General features: G+C 37.4%; 2 protein-coding genes and 3 long non-coding RNA genes across 12 annotated transcripts in view; 3 read left to right on the top strand and 2 right to left on the bottom strand.

The window, feature by feature from the left end:
* LOC133731474 (ankyrin repeat-containing protein NPR4-like) overlaps window positions 1-563 on the top strand; it is a 2,226-nt gene extending 1,663 nt beyond the window's left edge. Inside the window, exon 6 of the mRNA XM_062158838.1 lies at window positions 42-563. Coding sequence (XP_062014822.1) covers window positions 42-563 — 522 coding nt within the window. The remainder of the gene's footprint in view (window positions 1-41) is intronic.
* A 6,029-nt stretch (window positions 564-6,592) lies between these two features.
* LOC133734822 (uncharacterized) lies at window positions 6,593-7,577 on the bottom strand. Its single transcript, XR_009858599.1, has 2 exons — window positions 6,880-7,577; window positions 6,593-6,778 (listed from the first exon to the last, which is right to left on the bottom strand). It is a non-coding gene; the product is annotated as an uncharacterized LOC133734822 (long non-coding RNA).
* Window positions 7,578-7,719: 142 nt separating this feature from the next.
* LOC133733699 (uncharacterized) lies at window positions 7,720-10,025 on the bottom strand. Of its 2 annotated transcripts, XR_009857846.1 has the most exons (4): window positions 9,492-10,025; window positions 9,023-9,156; window positions 8,822-8,944; window positions 7,720-7,764 (listed from the first exon to the last, which is right to left on the bottom strand). It is a non-coding gene; the product is annotated as an uncharacterized LOC133733699 (long non-coding RNA). The 2 variants fall into 2 exon arrangements; XR_009857845.1 differs by lacking the exon at window positions 7,720-7,764 and having other exon boundaries at window positions 7,839-8,944.
* A 5,031-nt stretch (window positions 10,026-15,056) lies between these two features.
* LOC133733617 (uncharacterized) lies at window positions 15,057-25,167 on the top strand. Of its 2 annotated transcripts, none has more exons than XR_009857802.1 (7): window positions 15,057-15,193; window positions 15,285-15,422; window positions 15,947-16,021; window positions 17,113-17,190; window positions 17,527-17,594; window positions 17,794-17,848; window positions 24,852-25,167. It is a non-coding gene; the product is annotated as an uncharacterized LOC133733617 (long non-coding RNA). The 2 variants fall into 2 exon arrangements; XR_009857803.1 differs by having other exon boundaries at window positions 15,285-15,434.
* Window positions 18,483-24,039, top strand: LOC133733616 (CDPK-related kinase 7-like). 6 transcript variants are annotated; one of them, XM_062161255.1, is made up of 9 exons: window positions 18,483-18,783; window positions 19,105-19,235; window positions 19,474-19,515; window positions 19,609-19,717; window positions 19,869-19,947; window positions 22,059-22,213; window positions 22,654-22,785; window positions 23,522-23,614; window positions 23,696-24,039. In XM_062161255.1, the coding sequence occupies exons 1-6, from the start codon at window positions 18,547-18,549 to the stop codon at window positions 22,190-22,192; spliced, it is 732 nt and encodes a 243-aa protein (XP_062017239.1). In that variant the 5' UTR covers window positions 18,483-18,546; the 3' UTR covers window positions 22,193-22,213; window positions 22,654-22,785; window positions 23,522-23,614; window positions 23,696-24,039. The 6 variants fall into 6 exon arrangements, with proteins under 6 accessions (XP_062017239.1, XP_062017240.1, XP_062017241.1 ...); XM_062161256.1 differs by having other exon boundaries at window positions 22,452-22,785; XM_062161257.1 differs by lacking the exon at window positions 22,654-22,785.
* Window positions 25,168-27,188: the final 2,021 nt, after the last annotated feature.

Genomic DNA, 27,188 nt, shown 5'->3' with positions numbered 1-27,188 from the left:
CACATGATCCGCTTCTCGAAAAAGCACAAGAATGGCTGAAGCGGACCTCCGAGTCGTGCTCGACGGTGGCCGGACTAATGGCCACTGTCGCCTTCACGGCCGCCTTCACTGTCCCTGGAGGCAACGACGAGAACAGCGGCGCTCCACTCCTTCTTCACAGCCCTTTCTTCTTAGTCTTCATCATCACCGACGCTCTCTCCCTAGCCAGCTCGCTGACGTCACTCGTCATGTTCCTCTCCATCCTGACGTCACCGTTCGAGCTCCACGACTTCCGCCACTCTCTCCCTCAGAAGCTGATCCTCGGCTTCACCTTCCTCTTCTTCTCGGTGGCGGTGACCATGCTGGCCTTTGCGTCCACACTGATGCTGACAATTCCGATGAAGAAGAGAGTGACCAAAAGTTTCGTGTACTGCGTTGCATTTCTTCCCGTCACCATGTTTGCACTGTTGCAATTCCCGTTGTTGCTGGCCTTCAAAAATAGTCTCAACTACTCCGTCATGGCCATGAAAAGCGTATGGTTTCGTATCTCTGCTCCTAAATCGAAAACCGCCAAGACCCAATAGCCCATAATCCCATATATGATTCAGTTATTCACTCCCTAATCACATTAGTCACACCTAGTTAACATTGATAAACCTATATATATAATATATATATATATATATATATATATATATATATATATATATATATATATATATTTTATTCTGAATAATTTTTGGCAAAACATTTCCAAAGTTTTGCCGACTCTATCCAAACACTGCTTGTGTAGCTGAGCACATCTTCAGCCAAACCCCATTTGAAGTTCAATCTCAGGCTCCCTTTGTGCTAATCAAGGAAGACAGCTCCCTGCTTTAGACTCCCTGATCAAATCTTGAAGGAAATTTCATGTATATTCAAGGACATGGGATGTAATTTTATATATATGAATAAATAAATTCAAGCATCGATTTTATACACGCGCGTACTCTTGGGTAACATAACATTTCTTGAGGAACAGTACCCTAGGGTTGGGCACTGTGCGGTGCGGTTTGAGGCCCAAACTACAACTAAACCACTTATTTCGGTTGTGTCATATTTCAAAGGAAAATGATTTGTGGCCTCAATGAGGCCTAAGATTTGTGACCTCAATCTTAGGTGTCATGCCATGTCACCTATACACATCACCAATTTGTCAAATCATGACATATAATTCTTGAGAAAAAGACCATCTTATCATTCCAAAATTTAATGAATCTAAGTTATTTTGGCTTCTTTTCAAAAAAAAGAAGAAGTTATTTTAGCTTTCTTCTAAAAAAAATTATTTTGGTTTTTTCTTTTCATTACACTCATGCTTAGATTTAAACAACAATTTTTTTCTTCAATCAAGAATAGAAAAAAATTCATGTAATTCAGTCAATAAATTTGCACATACACTCGATCAATAGATTTGCATAACATATGTATATGAATTCAACCTTTGTTGGGTTCCTGTAAATTTTGAAAATATAATGTGAAAAATACATATTCATATGATTAAATATATTCTTTTGTTCATTTTTTTTTTTGAATAAAGGGCTGGTGCGGCTGCCCTCAAGCCTTGATTAATGAAATTGTCGAATACAAGGGGGGGAAATTTTTTTTTTTTTTTGAACCAAACATCAATTTCATTCATACTCAAGCCAGAATGACACGGATACATACCTTCCCTTGCCATACCAAGGACAAGTTTAGGACGTGGTATGCTAGCACTACCCATTAGACAACCAGTGCTCATTTATTCAGCGAGCCTATGAACTATGAATATTCATAGTAAATAGGCACATAAAAAAACAAAAGTGCATAGGTCCCTTGAAATACAAGGGATTTGTTGTAATTAGACAAACTAAAAACATAGGGATGAGCTTAGAGCAAAACCCTAGCCCATTAAATTTCTGTCCCAAGGAGCTCCAATAGCAGGCCTACTGAAGCCCAACAGGCCAAGATTGGCCCAGACCACACTTCCATCTCCAAACCCTTGCAGCAAGCATAGTAGTCCTCAGCCACCACGATGCCCACGCCCGCTCCGGCAAGATTCCCGCCGTCACGATGCAAACACCTCCACAGAACCCCGCCACGACCCATCGCTCCACGATTCTACGCCGCCGCCGAAGTCGAAACCGCCACGACCCAGCGCTCCTCAACATCTGCAACGCCGTCGATCTGCAAACCGAGACCCACCATAACTGCACTGCACGCATCCCAGAGAAATTCCGTCGATCTTGAGCCAAAAACCACCTGCAAAGACCTTCGAGCAAACCCACACCAGAGCCTCCGGGATGTTAGCCATCAAGTCCCGTCCGACAGTAGATCACGCGTCATTGGTGAGGCCAAAAGGCCAACCCGAATGCCATAGCCGCCGCCGGACGAGAGCAATCTCTTAGTTGAGCCGCTGCCGACCTTTTTTTTTCTCTCTCTCAGAAAACTAGTGCTCCCAGGAAAGGATGAATCACTTTTACAAGGGGGGGACATTGAGCTAGGGTTTACACGTTATATTTGAGTTTATTATTTTTTGTTTGTTTTAATTTTTTCCTTATATTTAGATTTTTAGATGATAATTAATGGCTGGAATTTTTTCTTACCTCTTAATTTAGACATACGTATTTTCCAAATTCAATTTATTAATGCTATTTTTTTGGATGAAATTAATCAATATTTGAAAAGAAAAATTAAAGCCTATTTCTTGACTATATTGATGCTATTTGGAAAGAAAAATTATAGGAAAGAATTTAATTAAATGAAGAAAAATATTTGTCAAAGAATTTGTAGACATATCTCTTAAAATCTTAAATTAATAGCTTATCTTTTTTTCTTCACCTAATTTAATTCATCAATGTAATTGATTCATCCCCTAACATCTAGAAGGAAATATAAAAGGGTAAAATTGGTGTTGCAATAGTATGATGTGGCAAGATTTATTATGTGAAATTGAAAATAAAATTTGTATTTGCTTACATGACATGACACCTAGGATTTGAGGCCACAAATCTTAGGCCTCATTGAGGCCCTATATCATTGCCCTATTTCAAACTGCAATCTCATTTCAAATTAGCTCGACCGATTAATTCAGTTGCACCGTTTTTTGGTGCAGTCCGGTGTGGTTTTTGGTTAGACCCGATTTACTTATTTTCAACCTACAATTGAGGCCCAAAAGTCGGGCAATTTTTATCTGCAATCCTGCAGCATTTTTACACTTAACATATCTGCAACATTCCAACACTTCAGAAATCTACAAAACTGCAACATTCCAAAACTGCATAATTTTAACACTTCTATACCTGAAAACAGAAATGAAAGCCCTATTTTCGAAACCCTAATTGAATGAAATTAGAAAGCCTCAAATCAATTGACAAACCCAGAACCCTGTTTGAATATCGAAACCTTAATTTAAAGAGACAAGCTAGTGTACTGGTGGGTATGAGATACCCTCATTTACAACTATTTGAACAAAAATTTACAAGTATTTGAACCAAAATTACAACATTGAGAACAAAAGTTACCATATTCATTTACACTATTTACATATAGTTAAACAAAAATTACAATATTGACAACGAATTTGTTCAAAAGCTTGTAAAAATGTCGTAAGAGGTGTAATTACCATTATTAGAACTAAGATTACAACATTGACAACGAATTTGTTCAAAAACTTGTCAAATGTCGTAAGAGGTGTAATTACCATTATTAGAACTAAGATTACACAAAGTAGGACTCAAATTACAACTTTGACAACAAAATTTGTTCTCACTTTTGTAAATGTGGGTATGAGATACCCACCACTACACTAGAATTTCCCTAATTTAAAATTTTCCGGAAAAGCCCCAAATAAAATTTTGAAAACCCTATATCGATTTTGATTTTTGAAAGTGTTAACTGATTAAATGAAGCCCCAAAGCCTCAGAGGGAGAAAGTGAGAGACCTAGAACTGGAAATTAGCTTTTGAAAGTGAAGAACTCAGAACTAGAATTCGAAGAAGGGAAATCACCTTAGAAGGAAAATCAGGGGAGAAGACCTCAGAACTGGAGCAGCTTTTTTGTTGGAGAAGATGGGATTTGATCGGAGAAGAAACGATTTGGTCAGAGGCGAGAGAGAGAAGAGAGTTTTAGGTCGAAAGAGAATGAGAAATGAGATAGGCGTTTTGGGAGAGGTCAGGTGCACTCAAACCTACATAAGCTTGGAATGGTAACCAATTAGAAAAAAAAAAAGATATATTAAAAATAATACAAAAATGAAACTAAATAAAATGCGGGTCGATGCAGTTTAAATCAAGCGGTGCAAGACCCGTACTCGAATCTGCACCATAGTCATGTGGGTTGGTGCAGTTTGGTATCAAAACGTCACCCTAGCCTTTAGTTTAGGTTCGGTTTTCAAACTTCATTTTTCCCTACGCGATATCGAATTTTCGGTGCATAATGCCCAGTACCTTAGAACACCATGTTGATCATGTATGTTTGAAAGATACAAATATATCATAAACATACACATTAATTCATCTTGTGTTGGATAATAGCCATGGATAAGGAATGGATGAAACTTGAATAAGTAGCAAAATATGTCGTTGATGTTATTGGACAAGAAAGAAATTGAGAAGGCAATGTTAACTTAATGAGCAAACCAAGATCGTTTCACAAAATGCATAAACACAACCAAATGATCAATACAATATGAACTAGAATACAACAAGAGGAGATGCATCACCTGCTTCATGCACAACAGCCATTCCTTCAAAAGCAGTAGCAGCAACACAGCTATTCAACACAAATAATCCGAGCTCCAAAACTTCAAGCAGCCACACGCAAGAAATCTTCTACTTAACTATGTGTTTAACTCCTCTCTATGGGGCAGAACTGAATGTTTTGTCACACAGTGAATAGGGACTTCAAGCACCTATATATACAAGCTAGATAGGTCTTCCCATAAAAGAATCTTTGATTCTAGCCAATGAGTTATTTCTGAAAGATGCTATAATTATCATATCAACTAATTAGATATTTATCTTTATCAAAATGGATTCCTAACCATATGAGTGACATACCAAAGCTCATTAGGTGTCTAGGTAGATAATTCATATATTTCCTATTTATTGTAATTAATAATTTTAATCAGTTTGTTATTTACTTAATGTAGATAATATTATGTCCAAATAATATTTTACAATCTCCCCCTTGGACCAATATTGTTTACATAACAATTGAACCAAAACTCATTCCAGAAAATAGCCATAGTGTGCACTGAAATATATGGTTTCTCAAGATCCATTCAGTTCTGTCAAGAACGCAGCAGCTAAAATAGAACTTGGAAATAAACATGCTTATGTAAACATATTTGTTCCAAATCACCAATAATCTGCATCTCACATGAACTACAAAACTGATATGATGAAATCAAGTGGTAAAATATGTCATTCTGTAGTAAACACTTGATTATAGTCTAACTAAAAATTTTGAATATCAACATCATAATGCAAACATTATTTACTTAAGCACCAGTGGATTGCATGTTTGCCTCTTACTGAATATATGCATATTTCCATCCACCTGATAATCAACAAAACTAAAATAGCAGCAATCAAATATTTTCAAAATAAGATCAAGCTGTGAAACAATATATCTGGAAATACCTCAAGCTTTATTCATTTGACCAAAATATGAATACATATTGTTTCTGACATGAACTGCAAACTGAAATAAAATTGAAACTTTCAAACTAAGAAACTGAAAACATAATCTTTATGACGTTTGCCAATCTCTCCATCTTTTACCCTCTTTCTCACACTGTAGAACTTCAAGTCTATATGTTTTGAATTATTGGAGTTTCTGATCCATAGGCCTTCACATACACCTTCATATATGGCTATAATTTCTGCTTGCATGGTGGATGTGGCTATCAATGATTGTTTCATTGTTTTCCAAGCCACTGCACCACCTGCTAACATATATACATAGCCACAAGTAGACTTCATTGATGCAGGATAATTGCCTGCAAAATCTGAGTCTGTGAAGCCTACAAGTTCAAGTTTCTTCACATGCTTATACACAAGCATGTGACTCTTAGTCCTCTGTAGGTATCTCAATACCTTTTTGCCAGCAGTCCAATGCTTGTGTCCAGGATCAGATTGAAATCTAGACAACATGCCAACTGCAAAGGGTAAATCTGGCCTAGTGCACACTTGTGCATACATGAGACTGCCAACTAATCTAGCATACACTACTAAAAAGAATTGCTTTTGCGACGCCTATTTTGCGACGGCAAATTGGGCTTTTGCGACGGAAAAAACTTTTCGCGACGGAAAATTCAGCTTTTTGCGACGGAAATGTTGGCGTTGCAATAGGTGGCGTCACAAAATCCATTTGCGACGGTAAAATGCCGTCGCAAAAAGTATTTGCGACGGAAAACTGTTGCCGTCGCAATGGCTAAACTATTTGCGACGGATACTTTGCCGTCGCAAAAAGATATTTCATTTTAAAAAAAAATTGGGGTGAATTTGTTGCGACGGATACTTTGCCGTCGCAAAAGAATATTTCATTTATAAAAAAAAAAATGGTGTGAATTGCACACCAAAGCTAGTACCATCTGCAGCAAATATCATAAATTGAAAAATATTATGAAACCCATCATCTATAACCAACCAACAATCACAATTCTAAGACCAACCAAAGGTTGTTAAAAAACAAAGATCAGCCAAAGCTTTCTCAACTTTCTTTCAACTTCTAGCTCATCTTGCTTCATCAATAATTTACAATCACAACAGGATCACTGCCTGAAATGTAAATAAAATCACAACATGCATTTGTAATAAACACTCTATAAAAAGTAAGGAAAAGATGAGAAACTTTGTTGTAAAAGCATCAAAAATAGTACCTGTAGCTAAGAGCAACACAATGATTTATCTGCTGATAATGCTGCAGCATATGCTTGTTTACAAAACGGCTGCAGAGGACTTCCTTACAGCACAAACATAACCAGTTCTCACTTGGGTGCTGGCATCTAGTATATGAAAGTATCACCCATATTAGAAACTTAAGGTATGATTCAGAACTCAGCCACTCAGACTTTGATCGATGTCAAAGGATAGAGGATAAAAAGACGCAAGCTTTAGAAGTACAAGTCTTTTTACTGAAACAATTTGAAGGTATTCATTAAGAAAACTAGCAATATTCTTACAATTGACAGCCTGCGAATATGCAAGTAAGACACTAAGACAGTACACAACAAAGATCACCCACCCATTAAACCGAAAAGAAGAAAAGAGATGTATGTTTGAAAGAGGCTGAGTTTGCTCTCGTTTTCTGGTCACCTATGACATTAATGAGCTCAAAAAGAACCCAACTGTGGTAAAAGTTTAAAAGTGCTATGGTCTTACCTCCATGAAGATACACTAGAGTTCACTTCACTTGCATATTACTAATCAAACCAGATGAAGAGGACCAAGTCCTCAAACCCATGCTTTCAACCCAGCCATACGTCCTTTTCTGCATATACTTTATTTCAATCCTTTAGGGGGCCATGGAAGGAAGGTTATTACGAATGGCTTAAGTATAAGGATGTAATTAGGTAGAGGCTATGTATATTGTTGGATCTCACATAACAGTCTCTTTTCTATGGTGCTACAATATCGCATTTTGGATGCAAGATTGCAGAGAAGGAACCTAGTAACAACTTCATTCATGTGTAACTGTGTAAGAGACCCCAAAAATGAAATTGGAGGAAACCAAAACCTCTACAACTAGTAATTATTCGCTGAACCTGCAACCCATTGAATTCCTTAACAGAATCACAATAAAATATTGAAATTTAACCAAAATTAACCTTCAATTTAATGAAAATCCAAATTGCAGAAAACTGATGTTTCAAATAGGTTGCAAAAGATACAACGCAAAAAATTATAAATAAACAAAAGCGCCCCTCCACTTAATGCCAACAGAAAGCAACTACACTGACTGATTGACACAAGATCAATCAGTGACGATGGTCACCGCTTTCTTCATCCCCTGGTAAGCAATTTCTTTGCCTATTTGAGCTTGTATTTTCTATAAAAGTTAGTGATGCACAACAGAGCAACAGTCGGCTCGGTGAGAGTGTGATTAGGGTTGAGAGATTAAGAGACCAGAATGGTTTTACAAGAAACAGAGGCTTTATGGAGACTTTCAATACAAACTGAGTTTATTTCATTCCAATCTCATCTGGGTTTACAAACCGTAGCTATATTTATAGGCTTAAAAAGACTCCTAGAACACCGCAAGACTCAATTAATGACAAGACCCTTGAGTACTCACCCTAAGACTCTTAAAAGCACTAGACTCATAATTACTCTTCATAAAATTGAAAAATGACTCTTGCAAGAAAGATACAACGCAAAAAATTATAAATAAACAAAAGCGCCCCTCCACTTAATGCCAACAGAAAGCAACTACACTGACTGATTGACACAAGATCAAAGGAAAGATGATCCTATTTTGCAGGGCATTCAATATACCAAGTAATACAATTCAGTCCCTTTATAATGCAAGTAAACAAAAGTTAATAACTCCAGCATTCAATTATAAAAATAATGGCTTGAAGATATGACTAACAGGATAAGAATGTAAACAAAGATTTCTCCTCCCGAGTCACTCATGCCACTAAACTTGGGTACAATCAATCCCATAAAAAACTACAAGCCTGAAACAGAAAACAAACCTAGAAACCCATAACAAGTAGGATGACCATAGCTAAACTCAATTCTATATCGACTGTCCAATGTAAATATCAGATGCCCTATTTAGCAGATAATTAAATCATTAGAGTAACAAGTATGAATTACCTGGTGTTTAGCTAGAAAGAGGTGCTCAGCTTGAGTCTCATGCTCAATTAAGATTTTCTGGAATTGCTTCATGCTATCGGCCATTCTTCAATTGTTAATAAAATTACCCACCTAGCAGCACCACTGAAATGTCATGAAGAACAAAAGCTACAATTCATGAGATGCGTTTGGATCCTATGCAGAATAGTTATAATAAAATACCTTTCCAAAACGAGGCAAAGTAGAGTGGTGAAGATGAACTGAAAATAAGAGCCATGCTCAGCTTGCCGATTTGGAAACCAAAATTTCTTCCTGGGCATTTGGGAATCTATCATGGATCGAAAATTAACTCAAACCTGATAAAAATTGAGACAGTTGTCAATTCATACAAACACAGAACATAAAAGTACAAAATCGAGATGTGGGGTATTGGAGCTGAGGGGTTAGGATTTGTGTTTTGGGTATTAGGGTTTTTGGGTCTGGATTGCATTTAGGCGGGATATGAGAGCGTGAGAGAGAAGACTGACGGAAAAAACGGAGGGGAAGGGATGTGTGATTCAGATTTGGGTTTGGTGCGTTTCTGATTTTGTGCTTTTTGGGTCTAGGTTTTAGCCGAAAGGAGAAAGAGAGACAACAAAGAGATGGAGAAAGACAAGAGTGAAAAAAAGAAGAAGGATAAATTAGAGCAAACCTAATGAGCGCCAGATTCGGTTCAGGCTGGCCTTGGAGGATCCGGCCGAGGGTGCGTTCGGGTCGGGATTCATGCAGTGTTGATCGATGAAGAAGACCGGGTAGAGGAAATTGGAGGCCTTGGAGGCGTGCTCGAGAGCAGGGTTGTCGTGGATCCTCAGGCCCTTGGAACCTGAGTTTGGACGAAGACAGAAACCCAAGTTCTGAAGAGAGAGAGAGAGAGAGAGAGAGAGAGCTTGGGTGAGCTTGGGCGAGAAGAGAGAGAAAGAGAGCGCTTGGGCGAGATAGAGACAGAGAGAGCTTGGGCTAATTAGGGCTACAGATCGAGATGTAAGGGGAAATAGAAATAAGTTATGCGACGGCAAGAGGAAAAGGCATAGCAATTGATTACAAAGTTACTACGGCAAAGATTTTCCGTCGCAAATGATTAGACTTAATTGCGACGGAACATTTTCCGTAGCAATAGAGTCTCAATTGCTACGGAAATCAATGCCGTCGCAAATTTCCGAAGCGAATGCAATTGTTTTTAGTAGTGATATGGTACAGACTCCATTTCCCTTTTCTCAACACTTGTTTTAGGGCATTGATCCTTATTTAATTTATCTCCCTTAGATATTGGAACCTCCTCATGAGCACAAGTAGCCATATCAAATCTCTGAAGTATTTTTGAAATGTAGGCTTGTTGAGATAATCCCAATAAACCTTGTGCTCTGTCTCTCTTTATCTCAATTCCTAATACATAAGAAGCCTCTCCTAGATCCTTCATATCAAAAATTTTCGACAGAAATATTTTGGTATCTTTCAGTAACTTAATGTTACTACTAGCAAGGAGAATGTCATCTACATATAGGATAAGAAAAACAAACTGGTTTCCAACAACTTTAAGATAAACACATTCATCTACTAGATTTTCTGTAAAACCAAAAGATGCAACCACAGAATCAAATTTTCTATACCATTGTCTAGATGCCTGTTTAAGTCCATATATAGATTTCTTAAGCTTACAGACTAAGTTTTATTTTCCAGTTTCAATATAGCCTTCTGGTTATGACATGTATATCACTTCCTCTAGTTCACCATTTAAGAAGACTGTTTTTACATCCATTTGATGTAACTCCATATCATAGTGAGCTACAAGAGACATTATAATTCTAAAAGAGTCCTTAGTTTTTTTTTTTTTTTTGAGAAACTGTCAACACAATTTTATTAATAATAAACAGAATAAAGATTACAACTGAAAGATGTAGAAACTACATCAAAATATAAAATAGTAAGAAAAATACTAGATGCAACAAAGCATCGGAAATAAAACCTAGCACGGGTACGAAGGGATGCAATTAAGCATTTGATGAGGCACCAGACAGAGTCCGGGCTATGTAAAACGGTACCAATAGTATGGTCGACCATACTTCCACGCAAAGATATGCGTCGAATAGAGGGTAACCTTCTATCAAGGTGACCGCCGGTAGTGTGACCGACCTTGCCTACTCCACGCAAAAAAATGCGCTGAATAGAGAGCAATCTTCTACCTAAGGAACCAAAGCAGTAGATCCAAAACTCATAACAATGTAAGATCCATAGAGCGTCTCCGGGATCCCAAATGCGAACCCGAACCGCTATGGGCTCATACACCATCTTCAAAGCCCTAAGAATGAAGACCCACTCCAACACCCTTTGGCAGTCCAACAGAGCAAAGGCCCATATCCACAGCCTGCTATGGGCACCCAAAATCACTCTTGGCACCCATGCCATCCCTGACCTCGGCCTTGATCTCTGCTCCACCGTCCTTCGTCGCAGAAAGGGTATCCCAGCCGGAACGCAGATCTCGCCCAGATCGATCCCACCCTCGTCACCTCGCCGCCAAACACCTTCACAGGCGCCGCCCTCCGTGGCGCGGACCTTGGTTCGACCCGGGACTGCGCAATTGCTCCGCCACACCCAGTCCCCTCTCAGATCGGAGAGACTCTGACTAACCGAGCCTGACTCCGACAAACCCCTTGGCAGCAGCTCCCCACCACCACGCTTGTCGAACTCGAGTTCCTCGCCCAGCCACCTCGTCGCCATCCCTAAACCCGATTTCAGTATAGCCCGGCTTGGTCGGAATCTCAACGCCGTCCCAAACCAGAACGGGAACGCAGCCTCTTCCCCACTCTGACGAAAAGCACTACAGGCAGACCGGATCTGGGACAACGCTACATCCATGGCTTCTTCCCATTGACGCGACACACGATCAGAACGAATCTGATCAGAAGAACTTACCACCGGCCGAGATGCGAACCACGACCCGATACAGGGCACGGCTGGAGCCGTGCGCACAACAACCGACGCCGAGGACGACATCGGAACAGTACTCCATCGATGATGGAGAAAGGTACAGAGAGGCCGGAGGCGGCGCTCTCCCAGCCCTAGCAGAGCGCTAGGTATTTTCATACTCCAACTTTCAACTTGTTATGTGAATATACAAAAGAGTCCTTAGTTGAAACTGGTGAAAATGTTTATGTAAAATCTATACCCTCCTTTTGTGTGAACCATTTAGCTACAAGTCTTGCTTTGTGTCTCTCAATGTTTCCCTTGGCATCTCTCTTAGTTTTGAACACCCACTTGCTGCCTATAGGCTTGTGATTTGGATCTGGCTTCACAAGCTCCCACACTTCATTATTATACATGGATTCAAGCTCTGCATCCATAGCTTTCTTCCCCATTGTTTTAACTCATTACTTTCTGCAGCTTGCTTAAAATTTACAGGATCATTATCATCTGCTAAAGTGCTCTCAACTTCTTGCAGATAAACCTCATAAATATCATTTTGACCACCAAAAGTTTGCTTCCTAGTTCTTTGTGATCTTCTAGGTTCAGCTACATTTTGTTGAGGTTTAGGAACATTTTGATCTGGTATAGGTTCAGCCACTTCAACATTTTGGTTTTCAAGTTCTAAGTCACCACCTACTGCATTGTGAACTTCACTTTCAGTTTCTGCATTATTTTTAAAGTTTGGCATTTCTATTTCTGTATCCTCACTTTCTGCAATTTCCTCAAAATCATCAGTTAAATCTTCAAATTTTGTATTGCAAATACTCTCCCCCAGAAATTTAACCTGATGAGTTTCAAAACTTCTAGGTGAGTAGTGGGGTGCATAGAGTTTATAACCTTTAGATTTTTCACAATAGCCTATAAAATGACAAGTTACAGATTTAGGGTCAAGTTTTCCTAAATTGGGATTGTAAATTCTTTCCTCAGCTTTACAACCCCATACATGGCAATGATGCAGACAAGGTTGCCTACCACACCAAGACTCAAATAGTGTTTTATCCACAGACTTGCTTGGGGACCTATTGCAAAGATAGTTTGCAGTTCTTAAAGCTTCTCCCCAAAACATTTTTGGCAACCCAGAAGTACACATCATACTTCTTACCATATTCAACAGAGTTCTATTCTTTCTCTCTGCAACACCATTCTGTTGGGGATTGTATGGTGTTGTATATTGAGCTTTTATACCTACATCCTGCAGATATAAAGCAAATGGACCCTTTTGTTGTCCTTGCTCAGTATATTTACCATAAAATTCACCCCCCCTATCATACCTCACAGTCTTAATTTTCATTTCTAGTTGATGTTCAACTTCAGTTTTGAAAATTTTAAATGCCTCAAGTGACTGTGATTTTTCTGACAATAGGTAGATGTAACAGTACCTTGAATAGTCATCTATGAATGTAATGAAATAAACATTTCCACATATTGTTCTATGCCTGAAGGGACCACATATATCTGTATGAATTAACTCTAGCAGTTTTTCACTTCTGCTAGCAGTCTTTTTTCTTAAGTTTGTCATTTTACCCTTAAAACATTCAATAACACTACAACAAATTTGGGCATTAGTGACCAAATCCTAGTGACCAACTTGTAATTGGTCATTAATATTGTTTGGCTCCAGTTTTTCTTGAGCTGGTCAACAGTCTCTTTTCTTGCGTGGGCGTGCCAGCACCGTTCGGGTGCGGTCGTCGGGGGTGTCCCTTGACCTGACTTCTATCAAGCGATTGTAGACGAGGAGAGCACCAACCTCGTCGTGGGATTCTTTGTGCCTCGTGGTGAGGACTTTGCTGAAGTTTCTTCTTGTTCACAAGTCGATACTCAATATTGCAGATTGAGCAGAGCAAAATCACCGGGAAGTATAAAGAACTTGCTAAAGCGTGACTTTAGCTTAGCTGGTTTGCGAGGGCGTTACCCTTGCTTGGCTGGTTCCGTAACCGTTGTGGTCGCGGTACTACAGTCGGCTCCTGAGGAGACTAGGACCGAAGCACTTTGACAGAGGGTTTGGTGGCACTGAAAGTCGGCTTCCGAGAAGACTAGGACTAGGAGTGTGATCACCGATAAGAGAAAGAGAAGGAGAGGAGTTGCTCTTAGAGAGGTTTGCTCTAGAGAGAACTTAGATCATCTTAGAGATGTTTTGATGTATGAATTGGTGTATTGTTCTATGTTGTAGCCTCTATTTATAGGCTACCAAGCAACACTATTTGGCCTTAAAAACAAATCATAATGGGTTAGGTTTCAGCACTTAAACACTTAATGGAATGTTAGGTTTGAATACTTAAACACTTAATGGAATTTGTTAGGTTTAAGTCATTTTCTGCTCCCTTATCCTTCAATTTTTATCTCCATCAAGCACTCAGTTTTTGACCTTGACTTCTTCATAAGAAATGTTCCACTATGAGTGTAGATCACTCTGATAAATTTTCAGAGATTTTCATATAGTGGTTGGGCTGAAAACGCTGCTGGACCTCTTACAGGTCCAGTTTCCAAGCCTTTCGAGACAAGGAAATTCCTTCAATTTTATCTCCATCAAGCACTCCGTTTTTGACCATGACGTCTTCATAAGAAATGTTCCACTATGAGTGTAGATCACCCTGATCAATTTTCAGAGCTTTTCATATAGTGGTTGGGCCGAAAACACTGCTGGACCTCTTACAGGTCCAGTTTCCAAGCCTTTCTAGACAAGGAAATTGGACTGATTGTTTGAAGACCTTCCACTCACTTGTAGCTCTGGCACTCTTCATAAGAAATGATCCTTGGGCTTTCTAGATTTAATCTGGAAGGTTTCAGCTCATTTGAATTTCGTTTGGTCAGGCGGCCGCTCCTTCTGTTTAGCTCGGTTTCTCCTAGCCGAAGTAGGAAAATGTGCTATAGTTGACTTTTCATGCTTCCATAGTAGGCTTTATTTAGCCTCTAAATATATATATATTTCGAACTTGTCGACAATATATAGCTTGAGCCACTGACATTGGCTTAATTTCTCCAAGACGTGCCTTATCAGGCCAAAATGCTCATTTTGGGTCCAAACAAATATAATAGAATTAGTGATCAACATTAGTCACTGGTCACTAAAACAGTTGGCGCAAAAATTTTCAGATTCCCGCCTAATCATTTGACTATTAGTGACCAAATGTATAATTAATAGTGACCAAGCTAAGTCTGGCCACTACATGTGAAACAAATACGCTGTCGTTTTAGGGTTAGTGACAATTATTTTATCTTTTTTTTTTTTTCCAATGAATTTTCAAGCGGCAAACTTTTACTCTTTTAGAGTAGGTTTGATATATAACTCGCATACCTCGAGGTGAACAAATCGAAAGCTGGACTCCATCGCCTTCTTCCCTCGGCAACGACTGGGACTCCGACTCCGACTCCGTTAGATTGAATCTTCGCAAGGTTTTAGTCTGTTGTTTGTTTCGCTCATCGCTAATTTCTTCATCCTATGATCTATGAGTTTTCATTCTCTTTTTAATTTCTGGAATTTCAGGAAGCTTAGTGTACGAATCTGAGGACAATTCAAAAATCGGAGAATCACAATCAGCGGTTGCAGATTTTGATAATCTGAGAGCTTTGGTCACTAGCAATGGATTCGAAGCTTTGGCACTGAATTTTGATTGCGATTCAGGTACGATTCCAGGTAAAATTGTAATCCGAAGCTTTCTTGGGCCTGTTTTGTTGCTCAGAAAACGATACAGAATTAAACGAACTTGAAATTTGAACTGCTGGTTGTTTATTTTGCTCTCAATGAACTTGAAGACTTTGTTTTCCGTAGAGATGAGCCAAAAGTGTAATTCCTCTTTGGCAGAATTGGTTATAACTATTCCACAAAATGTACAGGGATCCATTTTTGTAGCTGTTGTTTGGTTTTTCTTTGTAGCTCCAAACTTGCATTTGCATAAATTAAAGAACACTTTTGTGTGTGGTGATTATGGAATTGTTATCTTTCTGGCTGAATTTCGATTAGTTTTATCATCTGCATTCCAAACACGAAACTAACTCATAATAGTAGACTAAAATGATCATATGAGTTCTGGATTTATGAACTTCTTGCAATGAAGCAGAGATCTGTAAGTTAGCCAAAAGTGTATCTCATAGTTAAAGTATTATCACTATTTCCTTATCTTGTTTTGTTGAACCCTGTGGATGTAGTGAACTTCATCGGTCATCGTGTTCTTCCCCCAACTCCGACTCCGTCGATCTTCTCCTCCAACGAATTACTTGATTGTAAGTATCTCTTTCAATCATTGAGAGGCTTGTTGAACTGATTGACTCAATGATTGAGCTATTTGACAATCAATGAAGTCAAAGGTGTATTTCAATAGTGTTTATAGGGCATAGCTAACTTACTTTGTGAAACACTGGCTAGGCATCCTAAATGTTTGAGCCAACTGAGGTGTATTTCAAGATGTTCCTTTGGGTTATCAAGTTTTCAGAAGTTCCTGGGTATTCTAGTTACTTGTCCTTAATTGTCAGATGGCATAAATAGATTTATAGCTTACAAATTTAAAAGAGAAATAGTTCTATTGGGTTCCCCAGGCGTTGGAAAGCTGGAGGTGAAGTTCTGATATCGCTGGCCATGATAATCTATTTTATTCCTGCTTAATGATATGAAAGGATCCCGAGTCTTCATCACAAAAAAGGACTCTGAGATTGTGTCTTGCGTTTTAGTCACCTTCCAGCTGTAATACAGTTTCAGGACAAAAAGTAGGAATTGATAAACTTTCTTTTGTAGCATTTCCTGTCCATTCTATTTGATGCTTAACTGTAGTTTTTTTTTTTGTCTGTTGGAGCATGCCATTATCCATTTCAATTTTTTCTTCTGACTCTATATCTGACTCTGACTCTGACTCTTGCATAGGTCTTTATATCTGACTCTATTCTTCTGCATTTTAGATCATTTGTATATAGAATTGGAGAATGCATGTGGGTGTATGACTTCGTATCGGTTGGCTATTGGATATGGTTTGGGAAACAGAAGTTTTGACAGACTTAAGGAGAATGCATAGTATATCATTGCAACCGGATAACCTGTCACAATGTTAAAATTAGAGCTACAACCAAATTCAAAATAGGTTATAGCTTCATTTGTCAGCATAAAAGATTTGACCTCCTTTTGAGTTTCTGTTTATTAGATCTAATTAATTTCAGAGCTTTTTTTTTATGATTTAGTCTTCTGATTCAGAGGAAAGTAGATACTGATAGATGATAATGAATTGATAATACTCGTTTCCTAAGGGACTTTTTTACAGATTATTACTCTGGGGGACTTGATTACATGATTTTTTTTTTTTATTCAGAATAATATCTTTGTGTAGGTCTAACTATAGAAGAACTGGAGAGGCTTGCCAGATTGGGTCCAAGAGCTCAGAAGACATTGCTTTATAATTTAACCGGTGTATTGACTTTCCTTTTCTCATATTACCACAAAGTTATTACTTTTAACTTCTAAGCTTGCTGATGTATGTTCTACTTTTATTAATAATCTGTAAAAAAGTCCCTTAGGAAACGAGTATTATCAATTCATTATCATCTATCAGATACTGCGCTTGATAAGTGTGTTTGAGAGATCACATTTTAAATTGTAAAACAGGGAGAATCTTAATGCTGGATACTTTTGATTACTGTGCTTGTGTCATAGGCATTTTAAGTTTGAATTTTGGTGCTATTTACCTTTACTTGGTTGTATTATTCGTTTTTAAACCTTTAGCTGATTCATATTTGGCATTCAGGTATGGCCTATTGAAGTTGACCTACAATTTTTGGACCCATTGGACGTGAGCTTAAGTCTATTGGAAAGGTAATCTCAATAACTTTAGATCTGGTGTTTAATTTGGGTTAGCATTTAATTTGGTTTTTCTTTTTCTTTTTCCTGTTTCTGTTATTGTTTTTTTTTTTTGTCTGTTAACACATCTAGAACTGTGAATATATGGGGTCTTGTTGTGTCTTTGGTTCTTATGGAGCTAATAGTTATTCATTAACTTGTCTAATTTGTGCAGCTTGCAACTATTGAATAGGAGCCAACAAGTCTCAATATCCAGTTTACAAAAGAAGGTAAGACTTCTTTCGTTATTGCTTATTACAAATTTTTTAGGGTTATAAAACATATAGATATGCTCTATCGTATATTGAAATATACTAAAACATAGATGGTATTTCTTGGCTAGTATAATCAAAGCAAGGTGGTGCTTCTATCAATATCTCAGTTCCATTGCCTACATGTTGCAAAATCAAGATTGATAGGTTTTAGCGAAGTTGTTTCATAGAAGATTTGTATATGGATATGACCACTACTAGAATTATGTTATTAGACATCGCATATTTTAAATCGGTCAGACTTGCCCACGATGTAAAAAAGTAATCTAACATCGTTTTACGAAAATACCGATTTAAATGTATATCATTAACATCAGTTCTTAAAATGACCGGTGTTAAAAGTTTTGTTTGAAAATTTGCGGGAACCTATTTTTGCAAAAAGCGCTAAGTATTTTAAGTGAAATGAAGAAGCGGGGACTAAAACTCAAAACTTTCGCACTTAGAAAAATAATTGCACCCAACCCCAAAATTGAAACAGAAAACTTTCTCTGAAACTTTCGAACCCTAATGACTCTCACTCCTTCCAAATCCTATCTCTCTCCCCCTCCCTCAAACCCAAACCCATCCCCCCCCCCCCCCCCCCCCCGACTCTCACTTTCTCTCTCTATAAACTATGGAGAATATGTTGAACAAGCTACGGATCAAACCCAAAATCAATGAAGATTTCTACAGTGGTAGCCTTCCCGGCGACGTCATCACTCTCGCCTCCTCCATCGTTATGCTTCTGCTCTTCTTCGAGGTCGTACCACAGCATCCCTTATTCCTCTTTTCCTTTTGTTTTCCTCTCTCTCTCTCTCTCTCTCTCCCCCTCTAATCAAAAAGGGGTTCTGAAACGCGTCGAGCCTTCCTCATCGCCTCCGACTCTCCGATCCCTCTTCGACTTGGTTTATGAGGTACCTTTTCTTTCTCTGCATTTGCTTTGCGATCTCTTTGTCTTTGCTTCCTTTTCTCTTATGTAAAGTTTGCTCCTTTTGATTACATGTTATTGGGTCACAGATCTGGTCCTTTATCTAATTGGATTCTTTCAACTATTTGGAGGGAAATTTTGATTGTTTCTCTTGATGGGTTTTGCTTGTATCAGATTATTGGTTCAATTTATTGATCTTATCTTGCTGTATCCTATCTAATTTAGCTCTTTGAAGTCGTATTATATGGTCATCACACAAGTTTTTGTTTGAAGTCGTATTGGTTACTAATTAAGTGATTCTTTGCAGATGACAACAGCAATAGCTATTGAAGATGTCCGTAGAGAGGTAAAAATACTGAAAGCATTATCTAGACATAAGAATCTGGTCAGATTTTATGATGCATTTGAGGATGCCAATAATGTCTACATAGTCATGGAGTACGTGTAATTTTTCTTTTAGTCTTATTCCTTCACACCAATTTATAGGAGTCAGCCTTGTTGGGACATCATTTGTATTGTTGTTTATGGTTTAGTTTTATGAACACACACACGCACACGCACACACACACACATATATTAAGCCTAGTCTTAGAACTGAGAAGAATGAACACTTTTGTTGGCAGAAAAACCTGTTTTGAAATTTGATATGATTTTCTCTCATTTCTTTCACTTTCAGGTTGTGTAAAGGTGGAGAACTACTGGATAAAATTTTGTCCAGGTAGATTTATATTCTTTATATTGAAACTTGTGGTTGGGCACTTTCAGATTTATGATTTCAGTTTGATGTATTCTCAGTAACTCCTTGTGGCAGGGGTGGAAGATACACAGAAGAAGATGCTAAAGTTATTGTTGTGCAAATTTTAAGTGTTATTGCCTATTGTCATCTTCAAGATGTTGTGCATTGTGATCTAAAGCCAGAGGTACAACTAAATTCAGAGTTTCTACTTTCCACTACTTTCTTGTATTTGGATGGAATAGTATTGAAAGTCCCCTCCACATGTAGTTTGTTTACATCTTCAGTTCTCGTCCGAACCTATTATCAATAACTCTTTTCATATGACTGCTTGGCAGAATTTTCGTTTTGCCACAAGAGAAGAGGATGCTTCAGTGAGGGTTATTGATTTTGGTCTCTCCGATTTTATAAGGCCTGGTAATGCTTCCACATACTATTTTTCTTGGCTTCAAGAATGTGTTACTGCACTTTGATTCATGCCTTGGACTTCTTTTGTAATAGGCTAATAGCTTCTTGCTTATATTAGTTGTGGTTGTAGTGTTTTTTTTTTACCTTCAGAGGTAATTCCATTCATGACCCCTCTTTTGGATCCAATTGGTATTGTCTTGCATTAAAGTTTTGATTTTTGGATTTTGATCCGGTGATTTTGTGGTCTTATTGTGATCTTATTGGATGGTAGATTTGTATTATTATGATGCTTCTGTACTTTTTTTTTTGGAGTTGTGGACTTTATCCTTTGAAACATACAAAGTCTTGGGTTCATTGTCTTCTTCAGCATGAATTAGGAACTCATGAATTCTCTGCATATATAATGCATTGCGGAGATGTAGGTCTTCTCTATTTGCTTTGATTATGTAGGGTACTCACCTATGATGCACGGAAACGCGAAAATGCCCGCGTTTCCCGTATCGAAACGGGAAACGGGTCGGAAACGCCTCGGAAACGCCTATCTGGGTTTGGAAACGGTTTGCGGAAACGCCAGAAAACGTGGAAACGTCCTAAACCGAGCAAAACCCGAACCGATTTCCGTTTCACGATTCTTCGGTTCCATTTGTGGAAGTACCTCTTGCACTTGAAATTCAGGAACAAGAAAGCTAAACCAAGCCACAACTCCAGTATTAGTGATGGAGCCGATGAGTATAGAAATCGATCACAGAGAGAGAGAGGTGCAGTTAGGCTTTGGTGTTTAACCTGAGAATCGGAGCGGATGAATTTGATGCCCCTACCCGGGTAGATCTCGGCGCCACTGAAGCGGCAAAGCTCAGTCTTGAGAACACCATGGCTGCTGCTTGCTTGGGCTCTATAAGACTAAAATAGTTGAATACGAAGAAGAAGTGAATAAGAAGGAGGAGGAGGAGAGAAGAAGAATAGTTGCTGATGAAACCGTGTAAGAATGATTAAAAAAGAATAAGAGAATAGAGAAAAGCAGGTGGTGGGGGACGAGAGACAGAGGGAGATAGGGGTCAGTAGTTTGCATTTAATTAGAGAAAAGATAGTACAAAGTAGCCTAGTATAAAGGCAAGTCTATCAGAGGTTGCCCATTAAAATACTGCCACCTAATTAGTCTTGTTTATGTTTCATATTTTTTTTTCTAATTATATATATATATATATATATATATATATATATATATATTTAATTGGCATTTCCTTCACGTACCCGTTTCCTAATACATTTAAGATTTGCCGTTTCCACGTTTCCGATCGTATCGTATCCGGAAACTCGTACCCGTTTCGGTGCTTCTTAGGTACTCACTATGATTCCTCTGTTGCAATTGTTTTGCTTCTCAGGGAGAACATTCCTACAGTGTTACATGGGCTCTAAGTAACTGTGATCATTAAAATAAGCAATTGTGATCATGAAATATTGAAATTGTGATCAACTGCAGTGTTACAAGTGAGGAACATTTGATCATGAAATATTAAAATTAAGTTACAAGTGTAACATTTGATCATGGATATCAAACATTCCTGCAGTGTTACAAGTGAGGAACATTTCATTAAAATAAGTTGATAGTAATGAATGTTTAATTATTCAGTATAATTAGGATTTCTATGTTTTCAGAATAGTACCAAATGTTTCATGGTTTAACATCTATCGACTGCTTTGTTGTGTTAAAAAAAAAAAAAAAAAAAAAAAAAACAGATTTGCAGGTCCGTATCATACTGTGATTATCTTATCAAGTCTACCTAAGCAGCTAATGAGTCCTAAAGAGTAAGAGGCAATTGAGAAAAAAAAAAACTCAAAGAATTAAACATCTTGGATCCAGCCATATAGAAGGTAAACAATGTAGATAGTCAATTACTTGATTCACAACCAGCTATAGAAACTCATTCAACACTTTATTCACAACATGAATTACTTTTAACTATATTTTTTTCGTCAGCAATGTATTTACATCCCTAAATATATCCACAGTAAACAATTTATTCACAACATGAATTACTTTCAACTATATTTTTTTCATTCGCAATGTATTTACATCTCTAAATATATCAACAGTAAACATATTCTGCCTTACATCTCAGGACAAGCTGTTCTATTGCAAAGCTACATTAACCAGGTTTGTGCCAGAAGATGGGTGGTTCTATGCAGCCTGCCCCTGCTCGAAGCAAATGAGGAAAAAGCCACTGAGTCAACTAATAATCTGCCCAGATTATGATATGCAGCAGCCACATTACAGGTAGCACAGCCCAAACTTTAAATCACCAACTTTAAATTTAAAAGTACTATCTGTTTCTATATATAAACCACAAATAGTTTGTTTGAAAAAATATGCTTCTGATTTATAAACTATCTGAAAAGGGAGCCAAAATTGGAAGGCCAATATCTGCCATTCAGTTATCTATTGTAGTACATCCTGTGACTACATATCCATAAAGTTTTGAAAACTACAATTCTTCTCTGAACTATTTTTTCAGACATAAATGGTTCAGTTGCAGTGATGTATATAAAGTTGGAGATGCATTCCCCCTATGAATCTATGATGTATATTTCAGCTGACCATGTGTGATGTACTTACCATCAGATATCAACTGCCTTAATGATTTGTGTACTTGAAAATTCTGTACTATCTATCTATTTTTGCTGTACTTCACCTGCTCTTTCACTTTGATTATACAGTTTAAACAACAGAATGTTGAAACAAATAATCGGATCTGCAAAATTGTTCAGATCATTGAGACATAGCATGATTCATCTTATGTGCCATACTTGGATTTCCAGCTGTTTATTTACCTGGGATACTAATGCAGGGTAGTACTGCATATTTATGATCTAAAATCGTGGTTTTATATTTCAGCTCAACTGTTAGCCCCTATATATAATGACTAATTAGTTGGTGAAAGTGAATGATCACGATAACTGATCCAGCCAACTAGCTCTCCAATGACATGTTAAACTTGAAAAATATTGGATATTCAACCTTCTATAATTTTCGATCATTGTCTCATTCTATTTCACCACTATACCTCTGTGTCATCCTCAGCATCATTGTTCTGTTCATTTTTTTTGTTTTGTTTCAAAAGAATGTTACAAGTGTTACACTGCAGTGTTACAGTTGAAATATTAAAATAAGCAACTGTGATCATGAAATATTGAAATTAAGCAACTGTGATCAACTGCGATATATTTGATATCCATATACTTATTTGCTGGTCAGTGATCCTGATCAACTGTATTAAATACTTTCAAGGTGCATAAGTGAAAAGAGGGGTGGAGATTTTAATTATGGTTTTAATAGACTTCTAGAGAGAGATATATCTTTTTGAGTAAAATAATAAGGGATGTTGATTGGACTTTGGGTTTGGTATAAGCACAAGGCTGAGAAAGAAAAAAGAACAAAGAAAACAATTAATCACAAGGTCGTAAGAACTTACATCCTTCTTTGTTTGCAGTGTGTTAAAATTACTTATGTATTGATTGTTCATCTTATATTTTGTTCTCTTTTACACTTGGCACATGATTTTGACAAAATACTTTATATTTCCAGAAAATATGAGGAGATCTGTGCACCCCTGGTTGAAGAATTTTGTTACATTACTTATAGGGTCCCTTATTGATAACACATGTTTTAAGGAAAGAGGTAAGGCTTTATCCTACTTTGAGTGAACTGTGGGATTTTACCTAATGATTGTGACTTATATGTTGTTTTATACATTTCTAGTGGGCAGTAAAGGCGCGCAAATCATATAGCCAAAATGATATTGACGAGGTGTGCATTGAAGTGGCTGATTATATACAGAGTTTGGTGTAAGACTTTTGGCTTCCATGATTTTGAGTAAGGCTAGTTTTTGCTTTGAAGCAAAGTTTGGTGTAGAACGTACTTTTGTAGTTGGTTGCTAATATGTTTCTAAGCTAGCCTTTGTAGGTTTTGGGTTTTATTTTGTGAATTATGTTGAATCATGAATTTGGAAAGAAAATTAATGGAAAGCTCTAATTTTTGGGTGATGAGAAATGTATTTCTTTTTCCAGCAACTAGATGAAATCGATGTCCTATGATTATCAATATATCGAATATATTGTAACTCAAAACCGATGTAATCAAAACTACTACACATCGATTTCTCGATTTCTAATTACCAAACCGTAATCTATTATGAACATACAAATCACCTATCACGGAGCAAACCGATGTGTGGTCAAAAGGTGAACATCGGTTTTGGAAAGCAAAACCAATGTCTTCAATGAACTAACACATCAGTTTGAATAAAAAAAAGCCGACGTACATAATACCATTGAACATCGGTTTACTTAATTGGAAACGATGTTCTGTCTTAAAGGAAACATCATTTCTGAATAAAAAAACAATGTAGAATAAAGATACAGACATCATTCCTAGGAAAATAATGTGGCAACCTACATGTAAAAATGGCCACGAACAAACAATACTCATGGGAACTGATGTCTACATGTGTACTGGACATCGCTTCTAGAATAGAAATCGATGCAAATGTTCAAGTAGGTATTGTTTGACATATACTTTTTTAAGCATAAAATGTGAAAATATGAAGAATTAGACATACCTAACATACAAAAATATGATGATTATAATGATTATACATCGATTTGTTTTTTAGAATCGATGTTGGTTGTTGTCTGGGACATCGGTTGAAAACGCGCTTATACTGATGTCTATACTTTTCTCTACACCCACTAAGACATCGGTCGAAAATTAGTTTAACATCGGTCCAGAACCGATGTCTATGAACAAAATTCTAGTAGTGGACTGATGGATATTTTGCCATTGCTACCTTCAGATTGTGTTTTGCCCATGTGCTCTTGTTAATTAATCTAAATATACACAATCTGTACATGTGCAGCATTGCAAAAATTGGCAGATGAAAAGGGCATCAAGCAACATACATATCATTGAAGGATCATTGAAGGCTTTTGAACTTCTAGGAAGACTTGTATGTACTTCCTTTTATTTTGAAATGGCTATCAAGGATGGATATTGACATTTGTATATTTTGGATTTAGAAAGTTAGTATTTCAAGATGGAGGTTGATGTTTATTATTGGATTGATATAATCAACCCTTGTTAACCAGCAGTTTTACAATACATTTTCATATGGTGGTTTTGGAATATTGAAGGCTACTATTGAGCCGTTTATTGCATAAAGAATTGACCATTGTTCACATATTTGATTTGTAGTGACATTGAATGACCAGATTTGTTAAAGTTAATAATGCCAATAGAACAGCCAAGAATAATGTTACCAAATTACCAGTGACCTAGAAATACGGTCACTAGAACCATGCGAGGGCATGGCTTTAAATAAGCAGATTTTGTAATTTAGTGACTATTGGTAATAGAATTTAGTGATGAATATGTAGGTCACTAAAGCCATTATTATTTGTGACCATAACATCGTGGTCACTAAAGACATGTTCAATTAGTGACCATAAAATTGTGGTCACTAAAGACATTTTGATTTAATGACCATAAAATCTTGGTCACTAAAGACATTTTGAATTAGTGACCAACTTACAATGTTGGTCACTGAATAGAATCAGTGAGGGGCTTACAGTGACCACCCAAATTTGGTCACTAATCACATTTAGTGACCAAATTTCCTAGTTTTAGTGATCATTGTCATGGTCACTAATGCCCAGATTTGTTGTAGTCAGTCTGCTAGGTCTGAAAAGTCTAGTTCTGGAAGTGTTTTGTTCTTTACTAATATTTGCAGTCTTTCTTTTGAAATGTGGCCTAGTCTCCTATGTCACAAGTAAGCTGATTTATCGTTGAACAATGTCCTTTTAACACATGTGATGGTGTTGTTACTTAATGTGTTATTTCTGTCTTCAACAAGTGAGATTACTTGTTGAGGTATTGAACAATTCAATTTCATATAATTATCCAAAATAACACCAGAACCATATAACAAGGAACCTTTAGAAATTTTTATTCCATCCAAATCAATGTAAAAACAGCAACCAGTCTTAACCAAAAGAGACATAGAAAGCAAATTCCTCTTAATTGAGGGAATGTAATAAACATCATCCAAAACAAAAAAATTTCCAAAACCTAGATCTAGTCTTAAGGTTCCTATAGCCTTCACTGCAACCCTCATGCCATTTCCCACACAGACATTGGTTTCCTTACTTCTTGGTGCCCTCTTCTTTGTGAATCCCTGTAAAGAATTTGTAATATGCAAGGGTGAGCCAGAATCTAACCATTAAGTGTGAGGTTCAATATTGACAAAATTAATTTCTAAAGAAAAAGTTTCTGTAGTACTTAAGAAATTCTTACCCTTCTTCACCAACCAAGCCTTAAAACCTGAGCAGTCCTTCTTCATATGTCCTACTTTCTTACAAAAGTAGCACTTGAACTTAAAAGCTTTGGTGGTGTTAGGTGCTGCAGTGTTTCCAGATGGCTTAGTGATGGTTTTGGTGACCTTAAGCTTGTTCTTCTTTTTCGTTGGCTTTTCCACCAGGTTCACAGAGGTTGCAGGCTCTCTCTCTTTCTTAATTCTATCTTCTTCATCAGCACAGATAGATATGAGCTCATCTATGGTCCAGGTACCCTTTAAAGCATTGTAGCTAGTTCTAAGCTCACTGAAGGTATTTGGCAAAGAATGCAGTGCAACATGCACCACTTGGCTATCATTCACTCCCATCAGTAACTCCCTGAGCCTAGCATTAATGTGGATCAGCTTCATTATGTGCTCTCTAACTCCCTCAGATCCTTCATACTTTAGCTCATGGAAAGCCTTAGACAATCTTGCAGCCTTTGCTTTCTCACTCTCTTTAAATTTTCTCTCAATGGCCTCCATATAGTCAGTAGCCAAGTCAGGTTCTTCTACACTACCTCTTACAGTGTCAGACATAGTGTTTCTAATGGTGTTCTTGGCCATTCTATTTGACCTGTGCCAGGCTTTAAATGCCTTAACCTCCTCAGCTGAACTATCTTTAGTTAATGCCTCAAGTTCATCCTCATGAAAGAATATGTCTATATTCTCATGCATCATCATATAACACTCTACTGAATCTCTCCAGGCTCTAAAGTTTGTTCCAGTGAGCATCAAAACATTGTTGAGGTTCATGTAAATACTTCCTAATGAGCAAAGTCAAAAAGAAAAATTCTGTAAGTTTCAGTTTCAAAACTCAAAAAATACGAAGTTTCAATTTAGCAATATTTTTACAGATTTATGTGT

The sequence above is a fragment of the Rosa rugosa genome, chromosome 2, assembly GCF_958449725.1.
Source record: "Rosa rugosa chromosome 2, drRosRugo1.1, whole genome shotgun sequence".
Classification (NCBI taxonomy): domain Eukaryota; kingdom Viridiplantae; phylum Streptophyta; class Magnoliopsida; order Rosales; family Rosaceae; genus Rosa; species Rosa rugosa.
This window is presented reverse-complemented; position numbering and strand designations above follow the sequence as displayed.

Excerpts from the sequence above, each read along its gene's own strand:
- LOC133733616 (XM_062161257.1), top strand. The coding sequence starts at position 18,547 with ATGAAGATTTCTACAGTGGTAGCCTTCCCGGCGACGTCATCACTCTCG. Across the intron at positions 18,784-19,104 it reads TCTTCGACTTGGTTTATGAG|ATGACAACAGCAATAGCTAT; the intron begins GTACCTTTTCTT and ends GATTCTTTGCAG. Across the intron at positions 19,948-22,058 it reads CTCCGATTTTATAAGGCCTG|GACAAGCTGTTCTATTGCAA; the intron begins GTAATGCTTCCA and ends CTTACATCTCAG.